General features: G+C 41.6%; 2 protein-coding genes across 14 annotated transcripts in view; one reads left to right on the top strand and one right to left on the bottom strand.

The window, feature by feature from the left end:
• Gpatch2 (G patch domain containing 2) overlaps positions 1 to 8950 on the bottom strand; it is a 140697-nt gene extending 131747 nt beyond the window's left edge. For 6 of the 12 annotated variants that reach the window (XR_005492230.1, XM_039090591.2, XM_039090592.2 and 3 more), the window contains exon 1: positions 8790 to 8931. Coding sequence is in view for 9 of the 12 variants with exons in the window: in XM_039090591.2 (XP_038946519.1) it covers positions 8790 to 8848 (59 nt within the window). In the remaining 3 variants the exon portion in view is untranslated. The other 6 variants (NM_001401368.1, NM_001401369.1, NM_001011909.2 and 3 more) reach the window with 4 other exon arrangements.
• Positions 8951 to 9141: 191 nt separating this feature from the next.
• The window catches only part of Spata17 (spermatogenesis associated 17), a 178807-nt gene continuing 168747 nt past the window's right edge, over positions 9142 to 19201 (top strand). Inside the window, exon 1 of one of the 2 annotated variants that reach the window (XM_006250449.5) lies at positions 9142 to 9301. In XM_006250449.5, coding sequence (XP_006250511.1) covers positions 9234 to 9301 — 68 coding nt within the window. In that variant the 5' untranslated portion in view covers positions 9142 to 9233. The remainder of the gene's footprint in view (positions 9302 to 19201) is intronic. The other variant, NM_001398667.1, reaches the window with a different exon arrangement.

Below are 19201 nucleotides of genomic sequence, written 5' to 3'. Positions count from 1 at the left end.
TGTGCTTTTTTAAAATTTAACATAGGAGTGGCTGGGTGTGGAGACACATACCTATCTATAATCCCAGCACTCAGGAAGCTACAACAGAAGCATTAAGTTTGAAGTCAGGAAGTCTGGGATGCAAAGCAGACCCTGTCTCTAAAGGTAAACTCCTAACTAACACTGGAATCACTTCAGGACAGGTTAAGTACAGTACCACTCGGTAGTGGAAGTGGGGTCAGCAGGTTAAGTTCTTGATGCACAAGGCTTAGGATCCACCTTTCTATCCCTGGCACCCACGTAGGAGCTGGGCAGGGGATCACATCTGTAACCGCAGTACTTGGGTAGAGGCAGGCAGACCTTGAGGGCTCACCCGTTGAGCTCTAGGGTGAATGACAGACTATCTCAAAAGAAGAAGTGGAGAAATGAAGAAGACCATTACAAGCCAATCTCTGGTATCCACATGCAACATGGGTGAACACACACACACACACACACACACACACACACACACACACACCCCGAGGATCCCAGAACTTTTACATGATTATTATGTAATCGTAGAAAATGTTTTTCTGCATAAATTACTGTTCCTCAGTCCACATCTGCCCCTTCTTTAAAATCAACTGCCTAAAAACTTTCCCAGTCCCTTCCTGCCCACTGATTCCTAAGGAAAGGAGGTGTATGGCCTACTTTCCATACACTTTACCTCATCACTGCCCTAAAAGAGAGGCATCTCCACGAGTGTGTCAGATACACAAAGATAGTTTAACCCACGAGTGTGTCAGACACACAAAGACAGTTTAACCAGTCTGGGGGCATACCTTTAGGCTACTAAGCACTCCTAGCAAGCAGAGTAGAAACTGTATTGCATTCCAAACTGGAACCTCAGTGGTCTGCAGGGCCATCACTAGCCCAGTCTGAAGCAGCCTACTACAAAGTCTTTGCACCAGCAACTAACTGGAGAGCTTGGAGCCTTTTACTAAATTATGTAGTCCGTTCCACAGTCTGTCCCCAATTGAGTTAAATTAGTTGCTGTGACAATCTTTAAATGGCCCAGGTGCTTCAGATGTGTATCTTTCTTTTGAAACCCATGGCCTATCACTTCTCAAATTAAGTTCAACAGGGACCCAGGGCATCAAAATATTCCCAACAGCCTTCTAGAGGCCAATAAAGCTGGTAAAGTTTATAAGAGGGGTGAGCACACTTGTTTTGCAGAGGGTGGGATTACAAATATCTCAGGCTATCTAGGGCATACTATCTTTATCAGTGGACTTCTTAATAGAAGTAGCCATAAGCAAATGAGCCCCGTTAGGTGGTTTTCTTTCATTCTGAATAAAATCAAGCAGTGTCTAAGCAGCTTTCCAACCCTTGCCTACAAGATCTCTACTGACACACACTCCCTACCATCCAGGCACTCTAACTCTAGAGAGTTCCCATGACAGCCTGTAACTTCTTATCTTCATTTAAAACCCAAGGACGTCCATGGTGCAGGAAAGGGCTGGTATTTACAGTCCTACACATCCCACCTAAGGGTTGAGGGGCTAATACCTGTCAATGTGTAAACTGTATTACTTCACTGCACTCTCACACACCACTCTGGGGTGACAAGCGAAATAGAAACAGCAAGAGACCAGTCACTGTGCCTATCTGAGTGGTGCACAAGGGCTTCAAGTCCTAGCATCTGATTCCAGAGCCCCGGTGCTGATCAAGGGCAGGAAGACCGCTGCCACAACTCCACCATCCACACTTTATAGCTTTGTCTCACTACTGTAACTATTAGGCAGCCTTAGTGCACGTCACAAAAGCCAAAGGCTCGCGTTTAGATACCTGGCTGCTGTCTCAACAGGAAGAGATCTAGAAAGCCTAAACCAACACAAGATGCCGGGCAGCAAGGCTGGTGAAGACGAACTGAGTTCAGGTAAAGTACCCTGCAGGGCTGGCAGAGTAGAGCCTGAGACAGGAATTACCACAACTCCAGACCCAGCTCTTCGCATAATCTGAACATAAACAAAAATACTCACACAGTTTTCAGACACATGGTGGTTCAAACACATTTTAACAAACTCTAGAAATCATGGGATTTCTTTCTTCCTTCAGAAGGCTTCAATATGTAAGTCTGCTTCAGACCCCAGCATAGCTCTGGCTTCAGACTCCAGCATAGATGGACCTACCCTTCTCAGCTAACATGGTTACCAAGCCAACAGGAGCTATAACTGATCGTCTGATTGTGTGTTAATAACTGTCTATTTGTTTTCTCTTAGTGCAACTAATGACTTGTTCTTTTCCTTTAAAACTAGTTCTCTGAAGAATGTAACCTGAAAAGCTTATCATCTCTGAACATAAGAGTACATCTTTAAACAAATTCACTTAAAGACACTTTTATATGCATTAAAATTGGGATCATTTCTCTAAAAATTTCTATCATTGGTTCAGATATAACTGCTTTTGGAAGACAAAAATGGTCTTATCACTGAGTGAACAGATAGTTCAAAATTACATATTAAGACATGAAATTAATAAATAAGTCTCCAAGTAAATTTACAGTTTATTTTAAAGGCAGTCTGGCATGCCACCTCAGATGAGAAAGGCAGTGGTCTTGATCCCTGTTTGTTTTCTGTGAGGCCCCCAAAAGTCTGACCCTCATGAAGTCCATCCTGAGCTAGAAAGCTAGCCACACACCACCATGCCTGAGTGGGTCACTGCTCTTAACGTTACAGTAAGCTAATACACCCATTCCGTCCACTGAAATAGGATACTCATCAACTCATTTTTAAAAATTTCTCATTTACTTTTATTTTAACATATTAGTGATTTGCCTACATGTATATTTAAGCTCTTCAAACAGTGTGTAAGAAAGCCAGAAGGAGGTTTTGGGGGATTTCTGTGGGATTGGGGTTACAGATGGCTGAGCTGCCATGGGGGTGCCTGGGTATTGAACCTGTGTCTTCTGGAAGAGTTGCCAGGGCTCTTAACTGCTTTGGCATATTTCCAGCTCCTCGCTGACTAAGTTTTATTGGAAAAGGATTTCAATAATTAGTAAGGTTTAACAAAATGTTAGCATGACTAAGAATGAAAGCAAATTTTCTTAGAATCTCATTGAAATTAAGGCAGCATTGATCAATTTCTATTGTTTCTCTTAAGAAAATAAAATATTTTAACTAGAAGAATCCAATGAATGTTATGGTATCATTCAAGCATGAACTAACTAAAAATTAGAGGATTCATTCAAAACTGCAGAAACACAAAAAAATGTATTTAATACAATTTCAATTCTAAATTTAGTCATTTTCCACCCCTAATTTGCTCTGACTAGACCACAACTCAGTTCCAAGAACACACCCCCCACCCCCCCACCCCCCCACCCCCCCACCCCCGCCATGAGCCAACAATATTAGCCAACTAACATCATATTGTTTCACTTTCATCTCAGGTAAAAGGGCATGAAGTAGAAAGAGATAAACTGTAACAGACCATGTTGCCAGCAGCTCTTGGATCTCCTCTGCTCGGGCAGGTGACTGAAGTAACATTAGACCACTCTACTAAGACACTTTATAGCAAACATTCTTATTTCCTTACAAAAGTCCTTGTATAAAAGAAATGAAGAAATGTAAGACTCTTCAGTACAAAGCAAGACTTACGGAACTGCCAGGTTTTAATCTGAATTGATATAGCTCAGTGAACATACCACTTGAGTTGTTTTTCTTCATATGTGAGGTTTCTTCACTGGGATTGAAATGGTGGGAAACGGCTGGGGGGAATGTCTAAAGCAGCAGCTCGCATGGCTTACAGTCCTGCTATGGTCACAGACTTTATCAAGGAAACCAGCGCCTGCCAAGTAGTGTTGGGTTATGCTGAGCAATATTAAATGTATTTGGTCCAAGATTTGATGAGCCAGTTGTTTTCAAAATGCAGGGCCTCAATCAGGTTTGTTTTCACGTTCTTTTTAGGCACTATTAATAACTTGCCTTCTTTGCATTCCTTACCACTATTTCCAAAAAGTGATTTTTCTAAAACACTGTACGCCAGTTGGGAAGACGGATGAAAGGAACAGAACACAGCATGAGAAGGCTTTTTTTTCTTCTCAAAGATTAATGTTTTCTGACAAAACCTCAAAGCTGCCCTTAGTCCTGAAGTCCTGTTATGTCTTCCCAGGATTGAACGTTGACAGGTAACACCTCTTCCCCACATTTCAATACATAAAAAGAGAGTAAGAATACAGAAAACACAGCCCAAACTCAGTTAACTAGTTTACTAATAACTATCGTTTCTGATGCTTCTATTTCCAGCAACTGCTATTCCTAAGAGGCAGGCAGAGACCATATTTAAAAAAAAAAAAAAAAAAAAAAAATATATATATATATATATATATATATATATATATGTTTGGTGTCCTGGATACTGTTAAAAATATCAGTGTAATAAGAGAATTTAATTTAAATGTGTATCTACTGAATGAACCAAGCCAGTTAATTAAAAAAGAAAAAAAAAAAACAAGCAAAATTCTTCTAAATGGAACTAAACTGTTTCAGTTATCAATATTTGAAATGGAAAAAAATCAAATATTTATCACCTAGTTCATAATCATACTCCCATTGTGATTTTTCTAGAACATGGACTCTTTCTTCTGCTAAGATTATCTACTTTACTAACGGCAACTAACTGTAAAATACACTGTGAAAGGGTCATTCGATCCCCAAAGGGGTTGAGATCCACAGGTTGCAAACCACTGGTCTACATAAATACAAATTCAGTGTGCACCGTAGTCAAGAACTACACTTATGAATACACAGCATATTATGACTATTCACAAATGAGAGCATAGCGGTGGAATATATATATATATATATATATATATACACATATATGTATATATATGTATATATATTCCCATATTATGTAACTACTGCACTTTATTTAAGATTTAAAAAGAAAAGGTCTTCTACGTACACAGCACCTAGCCCAAATGTGCGGATGAAAATTAATACATCGCAATACAAATGTGGCAATGAGTGAATAAACATAAATAGTGAAAGGGGCCACCCCAGGGGGAAGCTCTACATGTTAAGACTAATCAAACAAAAATATGATCCGTAAGATTTACCTTATTAAATGTTAAAATTTCTGATGTTCAATGGAACTTAAAATTTTCCTTCCTTAATCATACTGTTTAAATGTATTAAAATGAGTCTTTACTCAAGCAGGAGCAGTAACATGGCTCACTGGTAAAATACCTGCCTAGCCTGCCCAGAGCTCTGGGGTCCCCAAAGCACCACCACAGTGAAATGGATCCTGGCAGAGCCATTTAGTAAGAGCTGCGTCTCAGGAGGGAAGGCTGGCTCTGCGGCACTTAGGCATCCTTCCTGCCTTGCCGGGACCCAGATCTCTGTGCAGCACTGGGCAAGCAGCTTATAGCCTCCTAAGTCTCTGGCTTGCTGGGTAAGAAGAGGCCAGGGAAACTATAACCTTCTCTGACTTCCGTGACATACACACAGAAACAAAAGATGAAAACCTGGATCTTCAAACCCAAAAAGGAAACACTATGTCCTACGGCTTGGTCTAGTGGACTTCGCCTGTGACCTCATCACCGAACGAGGCAGAGGCAGAATCCCCTCCAATGTTGAGGCCACCCTGGGCTACACAGTTGAGACCTTGCTTTCAATGCATCTGATTCTTGCTTTAATGCACAGATACGAGGAAGAAGAGAGTTAGAGGCGAATCTCTCTTCCCCAGTTAGGAACCACAAAGCTCGCTAACAAACCGGCAAACCCACTCCCCTTCAGCGTACCCAAAGCTCCCCTGACTGCACCAAGTTGTCCTGTCTGCTGGAAGCTACCGCGCTGTCACTCTGTCACCGCAGACATCTGAGGAAACCACTTCCTCTCCTCTTTACCCTAGAAAAAATTTACAAACTTAATTCAAAAAAAGAGAGTAAAATCTACTTCCACTTTTCAGCTAGTGACTTGATAATGTGAGCTCATTCGACAAACTTGGAGACCGGTTCTTGATTTTGTTACTTCATTCAATGACTGACTTCAAGAGTCATCCGAGCTTTTCTCACTGCCTCTGTTTTCAAAATGTAAATTACTTATTTTCTTTAATACCTGGACAAAATGCAATCGGAATCTAAGTCAAACAAGAGCAAAAAATTTGAATTTAAAGAGTAATTCAGTTAAAACTTTTGATAGGATAAGAAATGTTTCATTGCTGATACATGATAACTGCACAGTAAATATTTACTGAATATATATTCTGAATTCCTAGATCAGGAACATGAAGACAGCTAAGATTTAAATATACGTCCCTGGCATACTGCTCAACATATAACCAGATGACAGGAACATGTAGGGCAAAAAAAATCACAGAGGGAAAGTGATGTTACTAAAACCTTCAGAAAATAGGGATTTTAACATGTTTGTTCTGTGAATAAGACAAATAGTTTACATAAAGGTGAAAATGAATGCAAATTACCAAAGCTTAAAGATTTCCAGCTTGACACACAAAGGATGCTAAGAAGCTATCCCACAAGTATTTGCCCCCAATTATCCTGGCTATTGTTTTGATCTTTGACTGGAAGAATATGTGGAATCAGGCAAAGCTAACTATTTACGAAACTGAGTTCAACATCCTAACCAACCAAAACACAAGCAAACAAAACAAACCCAACTACTCAAAAGAAGCAGTTTTTATTATATCGCTTTCCAGACATAAAGAAAATGAAATGCCAGATAAGAATGAAACTGCAGAAGCAAAGGCCCAGAACCCATTAAAATGGCTTTTTATTATTGTTAAAACAAAGCCACAAAACAGTTTAAAAATAAAAAAAAAAAAAGACTATCTCAGAAATTATAGGCTAGTCTACAAATCTGGACATGTATTTTCTAATTCATAGATGCCTATAGATATTACCTTAGTCAGACAGAACAGAGTGCACAAGGGCAGTGAGGAATTTAAGTACACTAGCATCAATCATACTGCAAATAAACCTCTTAGAGATGTTATTTAAATTATCTTTACCTCTGCTGCCACCTTATCTAGGCTGTAAAGAATGCACGGCGCCTATCGCAGAGAATTTACATGAGATGACACACACAGATAGAACCAAGACTAATTAATAATTAACTACTTAGTGGTAGTAACCACCAACACCATGGGGATTTCATAACCTAGATAAAACAATCGTGTAAGACAGTTCAAAGAACGAAACAACAAAAACTTCGTTAAGAAATAGCAAAGCCTGCGCAAGGCAGCTCCGTGCCTGTAGTTTCAGTACAGGGGAGGCTGAGACCGGTGCCCACTGCCAGGAGGAGGTCAGCCTGGGTTACAGAGCAAAACTCCACCTGAGACAGGGAAAGAGAGAAGAAAGGAAAGTGAGATTGCTGATGAGGGTGGTAAGGACGGAGTGGGAGACAACAGTGGTCTGGCATGAAGTTGAGAAGAAGGGTTCCGGTTTTGTGGAACACACAATTAAGACTCATTTTAAGACTTTCTTTCAAAAACACGAGCTGACAGGTGCTAATGACACTCTGGTCTCATTACAGGCGATGAGCTGTCTAGCAGGTAAAAACACAACTGCAGTTAACTCCTGCTTAGAGGAATAACACACCTAGTAATAGACAAGTAATACATACAGCCCTATCTGAGCATGATAGGTGACGGAGAGTAAAACGAAGAGTAAATGGGGTCACTGTTTGTTTTTGTCAACTAGTATACAAATTACTTCCTCTTTACTAGGACCAGACCAATCTGCTGAACACATTTCACCTCCCTTCCTTACCAAGGCACGGAACACTGAAACATTGAGAAAAGTACACTTTAGAGGAAACACCAGGATGTCGGGAAGAACCTTTAACCTTGTTTTCTGTGGTGGTTCCTTCTGCATGAACAACTGCCAAAGCTCAGAAAAACTAATGCATTGTGACCTGTGCCTCTTATTTCCAGCCGCGCACGCCAACTAAACTTGCTCATTTAAAAAGCATCTACTCTTCTAACTGAAAACCGTGACGACTTAAAAGTCACAAGAAAAAGGACACTCGTTAAAAAATGATCTCTCGTGAGGAACCAAATAAGATATCTGACCTAAGATATTCTTTTAACTTTTCAGTTGTCGGTGATGCAAAGCAATCAGACATCACAGCCCACTGGTGTGATCTTTAAGATCACAGTTCTTGACTTACTGGTTAGATTTTTATGTTTCAACATTGTCCACAGGACATCTACTTTCTTGTTACACTGTTTCTCTGATGGGAAATGCCTTGCAGGAAATACTGGAGGATGGGGGGGTGGGCGGGATGGAGGGGGCAGAGGTTGGCGACCAAGGTTTTCAACCAGAAAATCCAAAACGTAGCTACTATCTTTGGCACTCACGGGCACGGGAAAACTTTGCCTCTTAAATTTTCTGTGCCTGCGAGGGATGCCATGAGGATCAAGTGTGAGTTTGGAAACTCACAGCGATGGGGTCAGGATACACTAAAGACAAGTTCCAACCTCAAACATAAGGCTCCTGGAAAAGAACCCATCTCACGTGAACTAGGATTGAACCTCCTGGGTGGTGGAAAACTTCTTAGGTTTTACACGAACCGAGATGCGCGGGGAGTACGAGGGCCTGAGGTCTCTGCCACTCAGAAACTTCCGGAACTGGGGATTTCTGTAATCTCTTCGGCCACGGAATCTAGTACGATATGGCCGGTTTTGCAGGGGAAACGGGAACACGGCCTGAAGGAAATCGGTACCCGGCTTTCCCTGACCCGGAGCCGGGCGAGCTGCTCCCCTGCTAGCTCGCCCCGTTCCCAACGGCCCGCCGAGCTCACCAGCTCTTCCGGGCGGCGGCGGCGGCTCCGATCGCTGGGCGCCCGTCGGCCCCAAACATCAACGACACCCGGGAGCGCGGCCTCGAGGCTCAGGCCCGAGGACCGACTCTAACTCCCACAGCCCCGGCCACTTCCACACAGCACTTCAGCATTTTGAGAGCAATTTCCGGAAGCCGGCTGGAGGCGGAAACCGGAAGCTGGAAGCGACCATTCGCTCCCCTTGGCCTAGCTGACCCTTCCCGTCCTCCCTTCGAGCTCCCAGGGGAAAGGATCCAGTAGGCTGAAGTCGGTTCTCACATGAACAAATCTGATTTCTCTGTGCAGTTACTTGAAACTGAAACAGAGTAAAAGGAAAGGGGAGTAAGTCGGAAGTGCTCTTGGTTCAGCCCAGTTGCCAAGGAGACTGATAGTAACAATTTTGGTGAACTCCAGGCCTCTGAGGCCATGGCTACTTTAGCCAAGCTGCTGTCGCGGTCCGATTTTCTAGAAAGTCAGTACTACTTTAGGAACCGGTGAGTAGTGAAGAGAGGGGGGTCTCAGAAAGAGTTTACTGTTAACAAATTACTTAATTCAGGAAATAGTTCTAAATTCTCCCCATGGGGATTCAAACATGATCAGAAATACAATATATATTTAATATATAATATATTAAAGTGGAATTTATATATACATTACAAGTCATTAATAGGCTGACATGCTCTAAGGAAGGTCCCAGAATAGATATAATTATTAAGGGCAGCCCGAAATTAATAGATTCCCTCACTGGGGAAACCGGTAGGAGGATCGCTATGAGTCCGGTTCAGCCTGGGCGACACAGAAAATTCAAGGCTGCCCTGGGCAACATTTGGGAAATCTTCCTCAAAAAAAAAAATGTTTTGTGGACTTTATTTTTCGATATTTTAAAATAATCACCGAGCAATTTGGATTGGTGAAACCTATTTTACCCAGCAAAGGTCTAATAACCTAACTGACATCAACCAGGCTAGCCATGAGCTCAGAATATCATTGTCCAAAAGGGAATTTGAGCTTCCCTTATCTCACAGAGGTCATGGAAATCAATTCATCTGTGACTCGTTTGTCTTAAAGTGAAGTTTCTTCACCATTGTGACAAGATAATTAGTACAAGCAAATGGGCAAAAGCTAAGGCAGCATCCTCATCCCCCACACCTCAACTTTCTGTCCATTGAAACTAGAAGCCATGACTCAGGAGTTTTCACAACTTAGAAGAACCCCCCCCCCCAAAAAAAAGTACATTACAGGGTGGTGATAAAATACAACAGGCCAGAGGCCAGTGGTAACCATGCCAGTGTGAGAAGGTCCTGATGAGCTCTTCTGATCCTAGCATACATCTCAGCTATGATTTTATTATTTCACCGTGCACCTCTAATGACTGAGAAAGGTGATGATTCAACCTCGTAGTTTTTGTGAGACAGTATGGATTATGGATCTCCTCACTAGAAGTAGGCCAACGTTGCTTTCATTTTAACCACTGTTTCAGCCCCTGCCGCCTTACTTTGTAAGATGCAGTAACCACATCAATTATTTAGTGAATAATTACGTTACTGACTCCTCCAATTAATCATTGTTAAATAAGCGTAGAGCGGTGGGATTCTCCTGCTCAACATTCGGGAATTAGTCACCATTCGTGCAGAGTTGTGTGACAGGCTTGCGTTTGTTTAGGACTTCAGTGCGTAATAGAAACAAGTCAGTTCTTTCACGCCGTCGACAGCCTATTGTGGATCCGTCATTTAAAAAGGAACTGTGATGCGCTCTAAGTCAGAACTGAGCTGTTGGTTTCCTTTCCGCTAGCATTCATAGTGCCGGGATGTGCTAGGCAGGCTGTTAAAGGAAACAAGTCACTCAGGGATCACACTCAGCTGTAGGTCCTGTGTACCTAAACACTGAACTACCTGGGTAGATGCGTCCAGGGGAGCAGTAGTGGTATAGATGTTCTGAGGGGAGCCAACCACTTCCTGGTTGGATTAGAGAATTAGAAGGGATACATACCTAAAACTGTAGAACTGACCAAAGGCTTGGCTGGGGAGGCCCCAGACAAAAAAGCAGTCATATAAGACGTAAATATGGGCTAGCGAGATTGCTGAGTAGAAACAAATGTATCTGCTGCCAAGATCTATGACCTGAGTCTGATCCCCAGGATCCACACAGTGGAAAAAGGAAACAGATTCCTGAAGAGGTCAGAGGACCCCTTCAAACATATACCTATCATTATACATTAGGAATGATAAATAAAATGTAATCAATTTTTAATTAATATATTGAATATTAAAGAGGAAAATTTCTTGAGAAATCCTTGTCATTTCCCAATGGTTACTGAGTACAGTAGGTCTTCAAGAACATGTCCTCTAGAGTCATCTGGGATATTTGTTAAATGTGTTGATTCTGATTCAGCATGTCTCAGAGCCAGGAAGTGTGCATCTCTAACAGAATTGTTTGTGGGGCTCTGTTTTGCATTTTAAATGGACACTAGGAAAAATATATGTAGGGTTTTATCTGCAATTCTTCAGCATTCTTCTAAGCTATGCATTTTTTCCCTAATCCAGAAGGAAAGAAAAATGAGAATCAGTGTGAATATTTGTGCAAAGTCACATAGTGTTGTACAGGTCAGTGGACAAAATTCTCTTTCCACTGAAGTGGTGTGGCTGGTGCAGGGGGAGGAAACACCAAGCTCTGCCAGTCCAACCAATGGTTTAAGTGAACTGCTACTGTGTCCATCACCAGGGAGGAAGTAGCCTTAGTCTAATGCCATTCTTCAGTGTCTACAACAGGGTAGTGACTAAGCTTCTCTGTCTCATTACTGGCACTGGAATAAAGCTGAAGTAGAAAGATGATTTTGTTGTGAAAATATATCACTAACTAACAAGGTTTGTTATTTTCACATGTTAAATTTTTCTTTAAAAATTTATTTGTAATATTAATATTGATCCTGCGTGGCCTTTTGACTCAGTCCTATAACCCCAGCCCTTGGACTAAATAATGTATTCAAAGTCAGCCTGAACTATTGGATACAGTTCTAGGTTTAAAATTTTTCTTTATTTTATGGGGATTAATCCTATATTTCTCATTACTGAGGCAAATTTGGAGTGCTTTCAGTCAAAACTAAAGAAGTTCATGACAGGTTGAGTAACTACCTTCCCATTTGTTCCTGTGATTACCAAATGGACATTTAACATGTTACAGTGTTTGAAGCTAATTTAAATGTCCTTTTTTTCATAGCTTCCTATGTGTGACATATATATTTTGGGTTTTGAATTAACCTAATTTTTCATTCTCATCGGAACTCAATGCTAAGCACAAGACAAATGCTTACACACAGTCATACCATACACAACATATTTAAATATGATTATAGTTATCTATGTGGTGCCTCTTATTACTCATTGATTATGACTAAGGGAAGTCTAGTTTAGTTGGCCTAAATCATTTGTAAAATACCAGAAACATTAAAGATCTAGTAATCTGCTCTTTTTGTGTGTGCACAAATTTGTACTTGGTATATGATCTTTTTGTGTGTGCACAAATTTGTACTTGGTATAAGCAATGCTTAAATCATTAGGTTCCTGCATTAAAGTGTTTCAGAAGGAGATCAAAGGTTTACAAATCGGGAAGGAGGAAGTCAAGATGTCACTATTCACAGATGATATGATAGTATAACATAACAATCACACAAATTTCACCAGAGAACTACAGCTGGTTAACAACTTCAGCAAAGTGACTGGTATAAAATTAACTCAAACAAATCAGTAGCCTTCCTCTACTCAAAGGATAAACGCACTGAGAAAGAAATTATAGAAACAACACCCCTCACAATAGCCACAAATAACATAAAATATCTTGTTGTGACTTTAACCAAGCAAGTGAAAGATCTATATGACAAGAACTTCAAGTCCCTGAAGAAAAAAAAAATCAAAGAAGACCTCAGAAGATGGAAAGATCCCCCATGTTCATGGATTGGCAGGATTAATATATTAAAAATGGCCATCTTACTGAAAGCAATCTACATATTCAGTTCAATTCCCACCAAAATTCCAACTCAATTCGTCATAGAAAGAGCAATGTGCAAATTCATTTGGAATAACGAAAAACCTAGGATAGCAAAAACTGTTCTCAACAATAAAAGAACTTCTGTGGGAATCACAATCCCTAACCTCAAGCCTGTACTACAGAGCAATAGTGATAAAGACCACATGGTATTGGTACAGACAGGCAGGTAGATCAATGGAATAGAACTGAAGACCCAGAAATGAACCCACACACCTATGGTCACTTAATCTTTGAGAAAGAATGTTAAAAACCATCTGGTGGAAAAAAGACAGCATTTCCAACAAATGCTGCTGGTTAAATAGTGGTCAGCATGTAGAAGAATGCAAATTGATCCATTCCTATCTCCTTGTACAAAGCTCAAGTCCAAGTGAATCATAGACCTCCATATAAAACCAGATACACTGAAACTAATAGAAGAGAAAGTGGAGAAGAGTCTCAAACTCATGGGCACAGGGGGAAATTTCCTGAACAGAACACAAATGACTTATTCTCTAAGATCAACAATCAACAAATGGGACCTCGTAAAACTGAAAAGTTTCTGTAAGGCAAAGGATGCTTTCAGTAGGACAAAATGGCAAGCCACAGATTGGGAATAGATCTTTACCACTTCTATATCTGATAGAGGTCTAATATCCAAAATATTCAAAGAACTGAAGAAGTTACACTCCAGAGAACCAAATAACCCTATTAAAAATGGGGTACGGAGCTAAACAGAGAATTCTCAATGAAGGAATCTCAAATAGCTGAGAAGCACTTAAAGAAATGTTCAACATCCTTAGTCATCAGGGAAATGGAAATAAGAATGACTCTGAGATTCCACCTCATACCAGTCAGAATAGCTAAGATCAAACACTCGGGTAACAGCAGATGCTGGTGAGGATATGGAGAAAAAGGAACGTTCTTCCATTGCTGGTGGGACTGCAAGCTGGTAAAACCCCTTTGGAAATCAATCTGGCAGATCCTGAGAAAATTGGGCATAGTACTACCTGAGGACCCAGCTATACCACTCCCGGGCATATACCCAAAAGATGCTCCAACATATAACAAGGACACATGCTCCACTACGTTTATAGCAGCCTTATTTATAATATCCAGGAGCTGGAAACAACCCAGATGTCCCTCGGCAGAAGAATGAATACAGAAAATGTAGTACATTTACACAATGGAGTACTACTCAGCTATTAAAAAGAATGACTTCATGAAATTCTTGCAAATGGATGGAGCTAGAAAATATCATCCTAAGTGAGGTAACCCAATCACAAAAGAACTCACATAGTATGTACTCACTGATAAGTGGATATTAGCCCAAAAGCTCACAATGCCCATGATACAACCCACCGACCATATGAAACTTAGGAGGAAGGAAGACCAGAGTATGGATGCTTCAGTCTGCATTGAGGAGGAAACATGATGATTGCAGGAAGGTGGAGGGAAATATTTAGCTGTGGGGAATGGGGAACTGGGAGTAGCCACTGGAGGGTCCCAGACTCCAGGGAAACAAGAGCCTCCCAGGACCCAGCAGGGATAACTTTAACCAAACTGTGCAGTGATAGGGAGCTAGAACCTGTAGAGACCGCCTCCAGTAGATAGGCATGGCCCCCAGTCAAGGGATGAGACTACCCTCCCGTCTCAAAGTTTTTAACCCATAAATGTTCCTGTCCAAAGGAAGAACAGGGACAAAAGGTTGGGCAGAGACTGAAGTAAAGGTCATGCAGGGACCACCACACCTAGGGATCCATCCTGTCTGCAGACACCAAACCCAACACTGCTGGCTTTGCCAAAGAGACACTTGCTGACAGGACCTGATTTAGCTGTTCCTTGAGAAGTTTAGCCAGCAACTGACCAATACAGATGTGGATACTTTGAACCAACCATCATACTGAGCTCGGGGACCCTGATGGGGGAGCTGACAGAAGGACTGGAGGACTACAGGGGGATTGTAACACCATAGGAAGAACACCATTGGCTGACAAGACCACCCAATGCTCCCAGGGATGAGACTACCAACCAAGGAGTGTAGCTGGAGGGATCCATGGCTCCAGATACATATGTAACAGAGGATGGCCTTGCCTGACATCAGTGGGAAGGGAGGCCCTTGGTCCTTTGGAGTTTTGATGCCCCAGATTAGGGGGATGCTGGATGGGTGAGGCTGGAGAGGGTGGGTAGGTAGGGTGCAGATGTAGAATGAAGGGTTTGTGGAGGAGTAACCAGGAAGTGTGATAACATTTGAGATGTAAATTAATGGAATGATTAATAGAAAAAAACCACTAAGACCAATGCAATTTATAGAAGAAAGGGTTAGTTTCAGGGCTTATAGCCTCCCAAGGTTAGAGTGCATGGCCATCATAATGGGAGCATGGGCACAAGGAGGCAGGCATGGTGCTGGTGCAGTAGCTAGAGCTCACATCATGATCCACAAACAGAAACCAGAGGTTTTTGAAACCTGGAAGCTGCCACTAGTGACACACCTCCTCCAACAAATCCATAGCTTCTTAATTCTTCCCAAACCATTCTGGGATAAGTATCCAAACATGACTTTATGGGGCCCATTTCATTCAAACTAGCATACATTCTTATAGATATCATTCAGCATAATTCTAAGAATACTAAAGAAAAATATTCTCATAATTTTTAGTCTATACAGAAAGAGGGCAGTGGGGAGTAACGGCTAACCAATCCTGACATAGGGTACCTTTTCAGTTCCACATATGGTCTTAGAAGACAGGAAGAAGAATAATCTTCAAATTATTCAAATGATTATTGGAAACATAAGAGCCATGGCAAAGGTCCATGTTTTCATGAGGAGCCCCATGAACACTCCTGCATATGTAATCCATGAATATTCCTGAGTGTGTAATCCATGAACACTCCTGCATATGTAATCCATGAATATTCCTGAGTGTGTAATCCATGGACACTCCTGAGTGTGTAACCCATGAACATTCCTGAGTGTGTAATCCATGAACACTCCTGAGTGTGTAATCCATGAACACTCCTGAGTGTGTAATCCATGGACACTCCTGAGTGTGTAACCCATGAACATTCCTGAGTGTGTAATCCATGAACACTCCTGAGTATGTAATCCATGAACACTCCTGAGAATGTAATCCATGGACACTCCTGAGTGTGTAATCCATGAACACTCCTGAGTGTGTAATCCAGGGACACTCCTGAGTGTGTAATCCATGAACACTCCTGCATATGTAATCCATGAACACTCCTGAGTGTGTAATCCATGGACACTCCTGAGTGTGTAATCCAGGGACACTCCTGAGTGTGTAATCCATGGACACTCCTGAGTGTGTAATCCATGAACACTCCTGAGTATGTAATCCATGAACATTCCTGAGTGTGTAATCCATGAACACTCCTGAGTATGTAATCCATGAACACTCCTGAGAATGTAATCCATGGACACTCCTGAGAGTGTAATCCATGAACACTCCTGAGTGTGTAATCCATGGACACTCCTGAGAGTGTAATCCATGGACACTCCTGAGTGTGTAATCCATGGACACTCCTGAGTGTGTAATCCATGAACACTCCTGAGTGTGTAACCCATGAACACTCCTGAGTGTGTAACCCATGAACCCTCATTCAAAGCAGTATCGACCACATTATGCATCTGTAATCAAACGATGTCAATTCAGGGAGAAGGATCCAAAGAAAAGAGAGGGAGAGGAGTGGAGCCAGCAGCAGGGGCATTCCAGTTGCAGCTCTCAACAGCTGGCTTTGCTGAGCGTTGTGTTGGACCTCCAAGACGTATTCTTAACATAGTCGGGACAATTCATGTGGCCCTTTACACATTCTTTCTGAATGTCTCCTTGGGCGAGTTCAAAAGTTCCTTTAGTCTTTTTTTTCTTTCTCTCTTTCTTTCTTTTCTTTCTTTCTTTCTTTCTTTCTTTCTTTCTTTCTTTCTTTCTTTCTTTCTTTCTTTTTTTATCTTTATTAGCTTGAGTATTTCTTATTTACATTTCGATTGTTATTCCCCTTCCCAGTTTCCTGGCCAACATCCCCCTAACCCCTCCCCCTCCCCTTCTCTATTGGCTTCCCCTCCCCATCCTTCCCCCAGTACCACCCTCCCCCCAACAATCATGTTCACTGGGGGTTCAGTCTTGGCAGGACCAAGGGCTTCCCCTTCCACTGGTGCTCTTACTAGGCTATTCATTGCTACCTATGAGGTTGGAGCCCAGGGTCAGTCCATGTATAGTCTTATGGTAGTGGCTTAGTCCCTGGAAGCTCTGGTTGGTTGGCATTGTTGTTCGTATGGGGTCTCAAGCCCCTTCAAGCTCTTCCAGTCCTTTCTCAGATTCCTTCAACGGGGGTCCCGTTCTCTGTTTAGTGGTTTGCTGCTGGCATTCATCTATGTATTTGCTGTATTCTGGCTGTGTCTCTCAGGAGAGATCTACATCCGGTTCCTGTCAGCCTGCACTTCTTTGCTTCATCCATCTTGTCTAATTGGGTGGCTGTATATGTATGGGCCACGTGTGGGGCAGGCTCTGAATGGGTGTTCCTTCTGCCTCTGTTCTAAACTTTGCCTCCCTACTTCCTGCCAAGGGTATTCTTGTTCCCCCTTTAAAGAAGGAGTGAAGCATTCGCATTTTGGTCATCCTTCTTGAGTTTCATGTGTTCTGTGCATCTAGGGTAATTCGAGCATTTGGGCTAATAGCCACTTATCAATGAGTGCATACCATGTGTGTTTTTCTGTGATTGGGTTACCTCACTCAGGATGATATTTTCCAGTTCCAACCATTTGCCTATGAATTTCATAAACTCATTGTTTTTGATAGCTGAGTAATATTCCATTGTGTAGATGTACCACATTTCTGTATCCATTCCTCTGTTGAAGGGCATCTGGGTTCTTTTTAGCTTCTAGCTATTATAAATAAGGCTGCTATGAACAGAGTGGAGCATGTGTCCTTGTTATATGTTGGATCATCTTTTGGATATATGCCCAGGAATGGTATAGCTGGATCCTCAGGTAGTTCAATGTCCAATTTTCTAGGGAACCTCCAGACTGATTTCCAGAATGGTTGTACCAGTCTGCAATCCCACCAACAATGGAGGAGTGTTCCTCTTTCTCCACATCCTCGTCAGCATTTGCTGTCACCTGAGTTTTTGATCTTAGCCATTCTGACTGGTGTGAGGTGAAATCTCAGGGTTGTTTTGATTTGCATTTCCCTTATTACTAAAGATGTTGAACATTTCTTTAGGTGTTTCTCAGCCATTAAACATTCCTTAGCTGTGAATTCTTTGTTTAGCTCTGAACCCCATTTTTAATAGGGTTATTTGTCTCCCTGCAGTCTAACTTCTTGAGTTCTTTGTATATTTTGGATATAAGGCCTCTGTCTGTTGTAGGATTGGTAAAGATCTTTTCCCAATCTGTTGGTTGTCATTTTGTCCTAACAACAGTGTTCTTTGCCTTACAGAAACTTTGCAGTTTTATGAGATCCCATTTGTCAGTTCTTGATCTTAGAGCATAAGCCATTGGTGTTTTGTTTAGGAAATTTTCTCCAGTGCCCATGTGTTCGAGATGCTTCCCCACTTTTTCTTCTATTAGTTTGAGTGTGTCTGGTTTGATGTGGAGGTCCTTGATCCACTTGGACTTAAGCTTTGTACAGGGTGATAAGCATGGATCAATCTATATTCTTCTACATCCTGACCTCCAGTTGAACCAGCAACATTTGCTGAAAATGCTATCTTTTTTCCATTGGATGGTTTTGGCTCCTTTGTCAAAAATCAAGTCCCCATAGGTGTGTGGGTTCATTTCTGGGTCTTCAATTCTGTTCCATTGGTCTATCTGTCTGTCTCTGTACCAATACCATGCAGTTTTTATCACTATTGCTCTGTAATACTGCTTGAGTTCAGGGATAGTGATTCCCCCTAAAGTCCTTTTATTGTTGAAGACTATCCTGGCTTTTAGCTATCCTGGGTTTTTTGATATTCCAGATGAATTTGGAAATTGTTCTGTCTGACTCTCTGAAGAATTGGATTGGTATTTTGATGGGGATTGCATTGAATCTGTAGGTCACTTTTGGTAAAATGGCCATTTTTACTATAGTAATCCTGCCAATCCATGAGCATGGAAGATCTTTCCATCTTCTGAGGTCTTCTTCAATTTCTTTCTTCAGAGGCTTGAAGTTCTCATCATACAGATCTTTCACTTGCTTGGTTAAAGTCACACTGAGGTATTTTATATTATTTGGGACTATTATGAAGGGTGTCGTTTCCCTAATTTCTTTCTCGGCTTGTTTCTCTTTTGTATAGAGGAAGGCTACTGATTTATTTGAGTTAATTTTATACACAGCCACTTTGGTGAAGGCATTTATCAGGTTTAGTAGTTCTCTGGT

The sequence above is a fragment of the Rattus norvegicus genome, chromosome 13, assembly GCF_036323735.1.
Source record: "Rattus norvegicus strain BN/NHsdMcwi chromosome 13, GRCr8, whole genome shotgun sequence".
Lineage (NCBI taxonomy): Eukaryota > Metazoa > Chordata > Mammalia > Rodentia > Muridae > Rattus > Rattus norvegicus.
The sequence above is the reverse complement of the archived record's forward strand: the minus strand, read 5'-3'. Positions and strand labels throughout refer to the sequence as shown.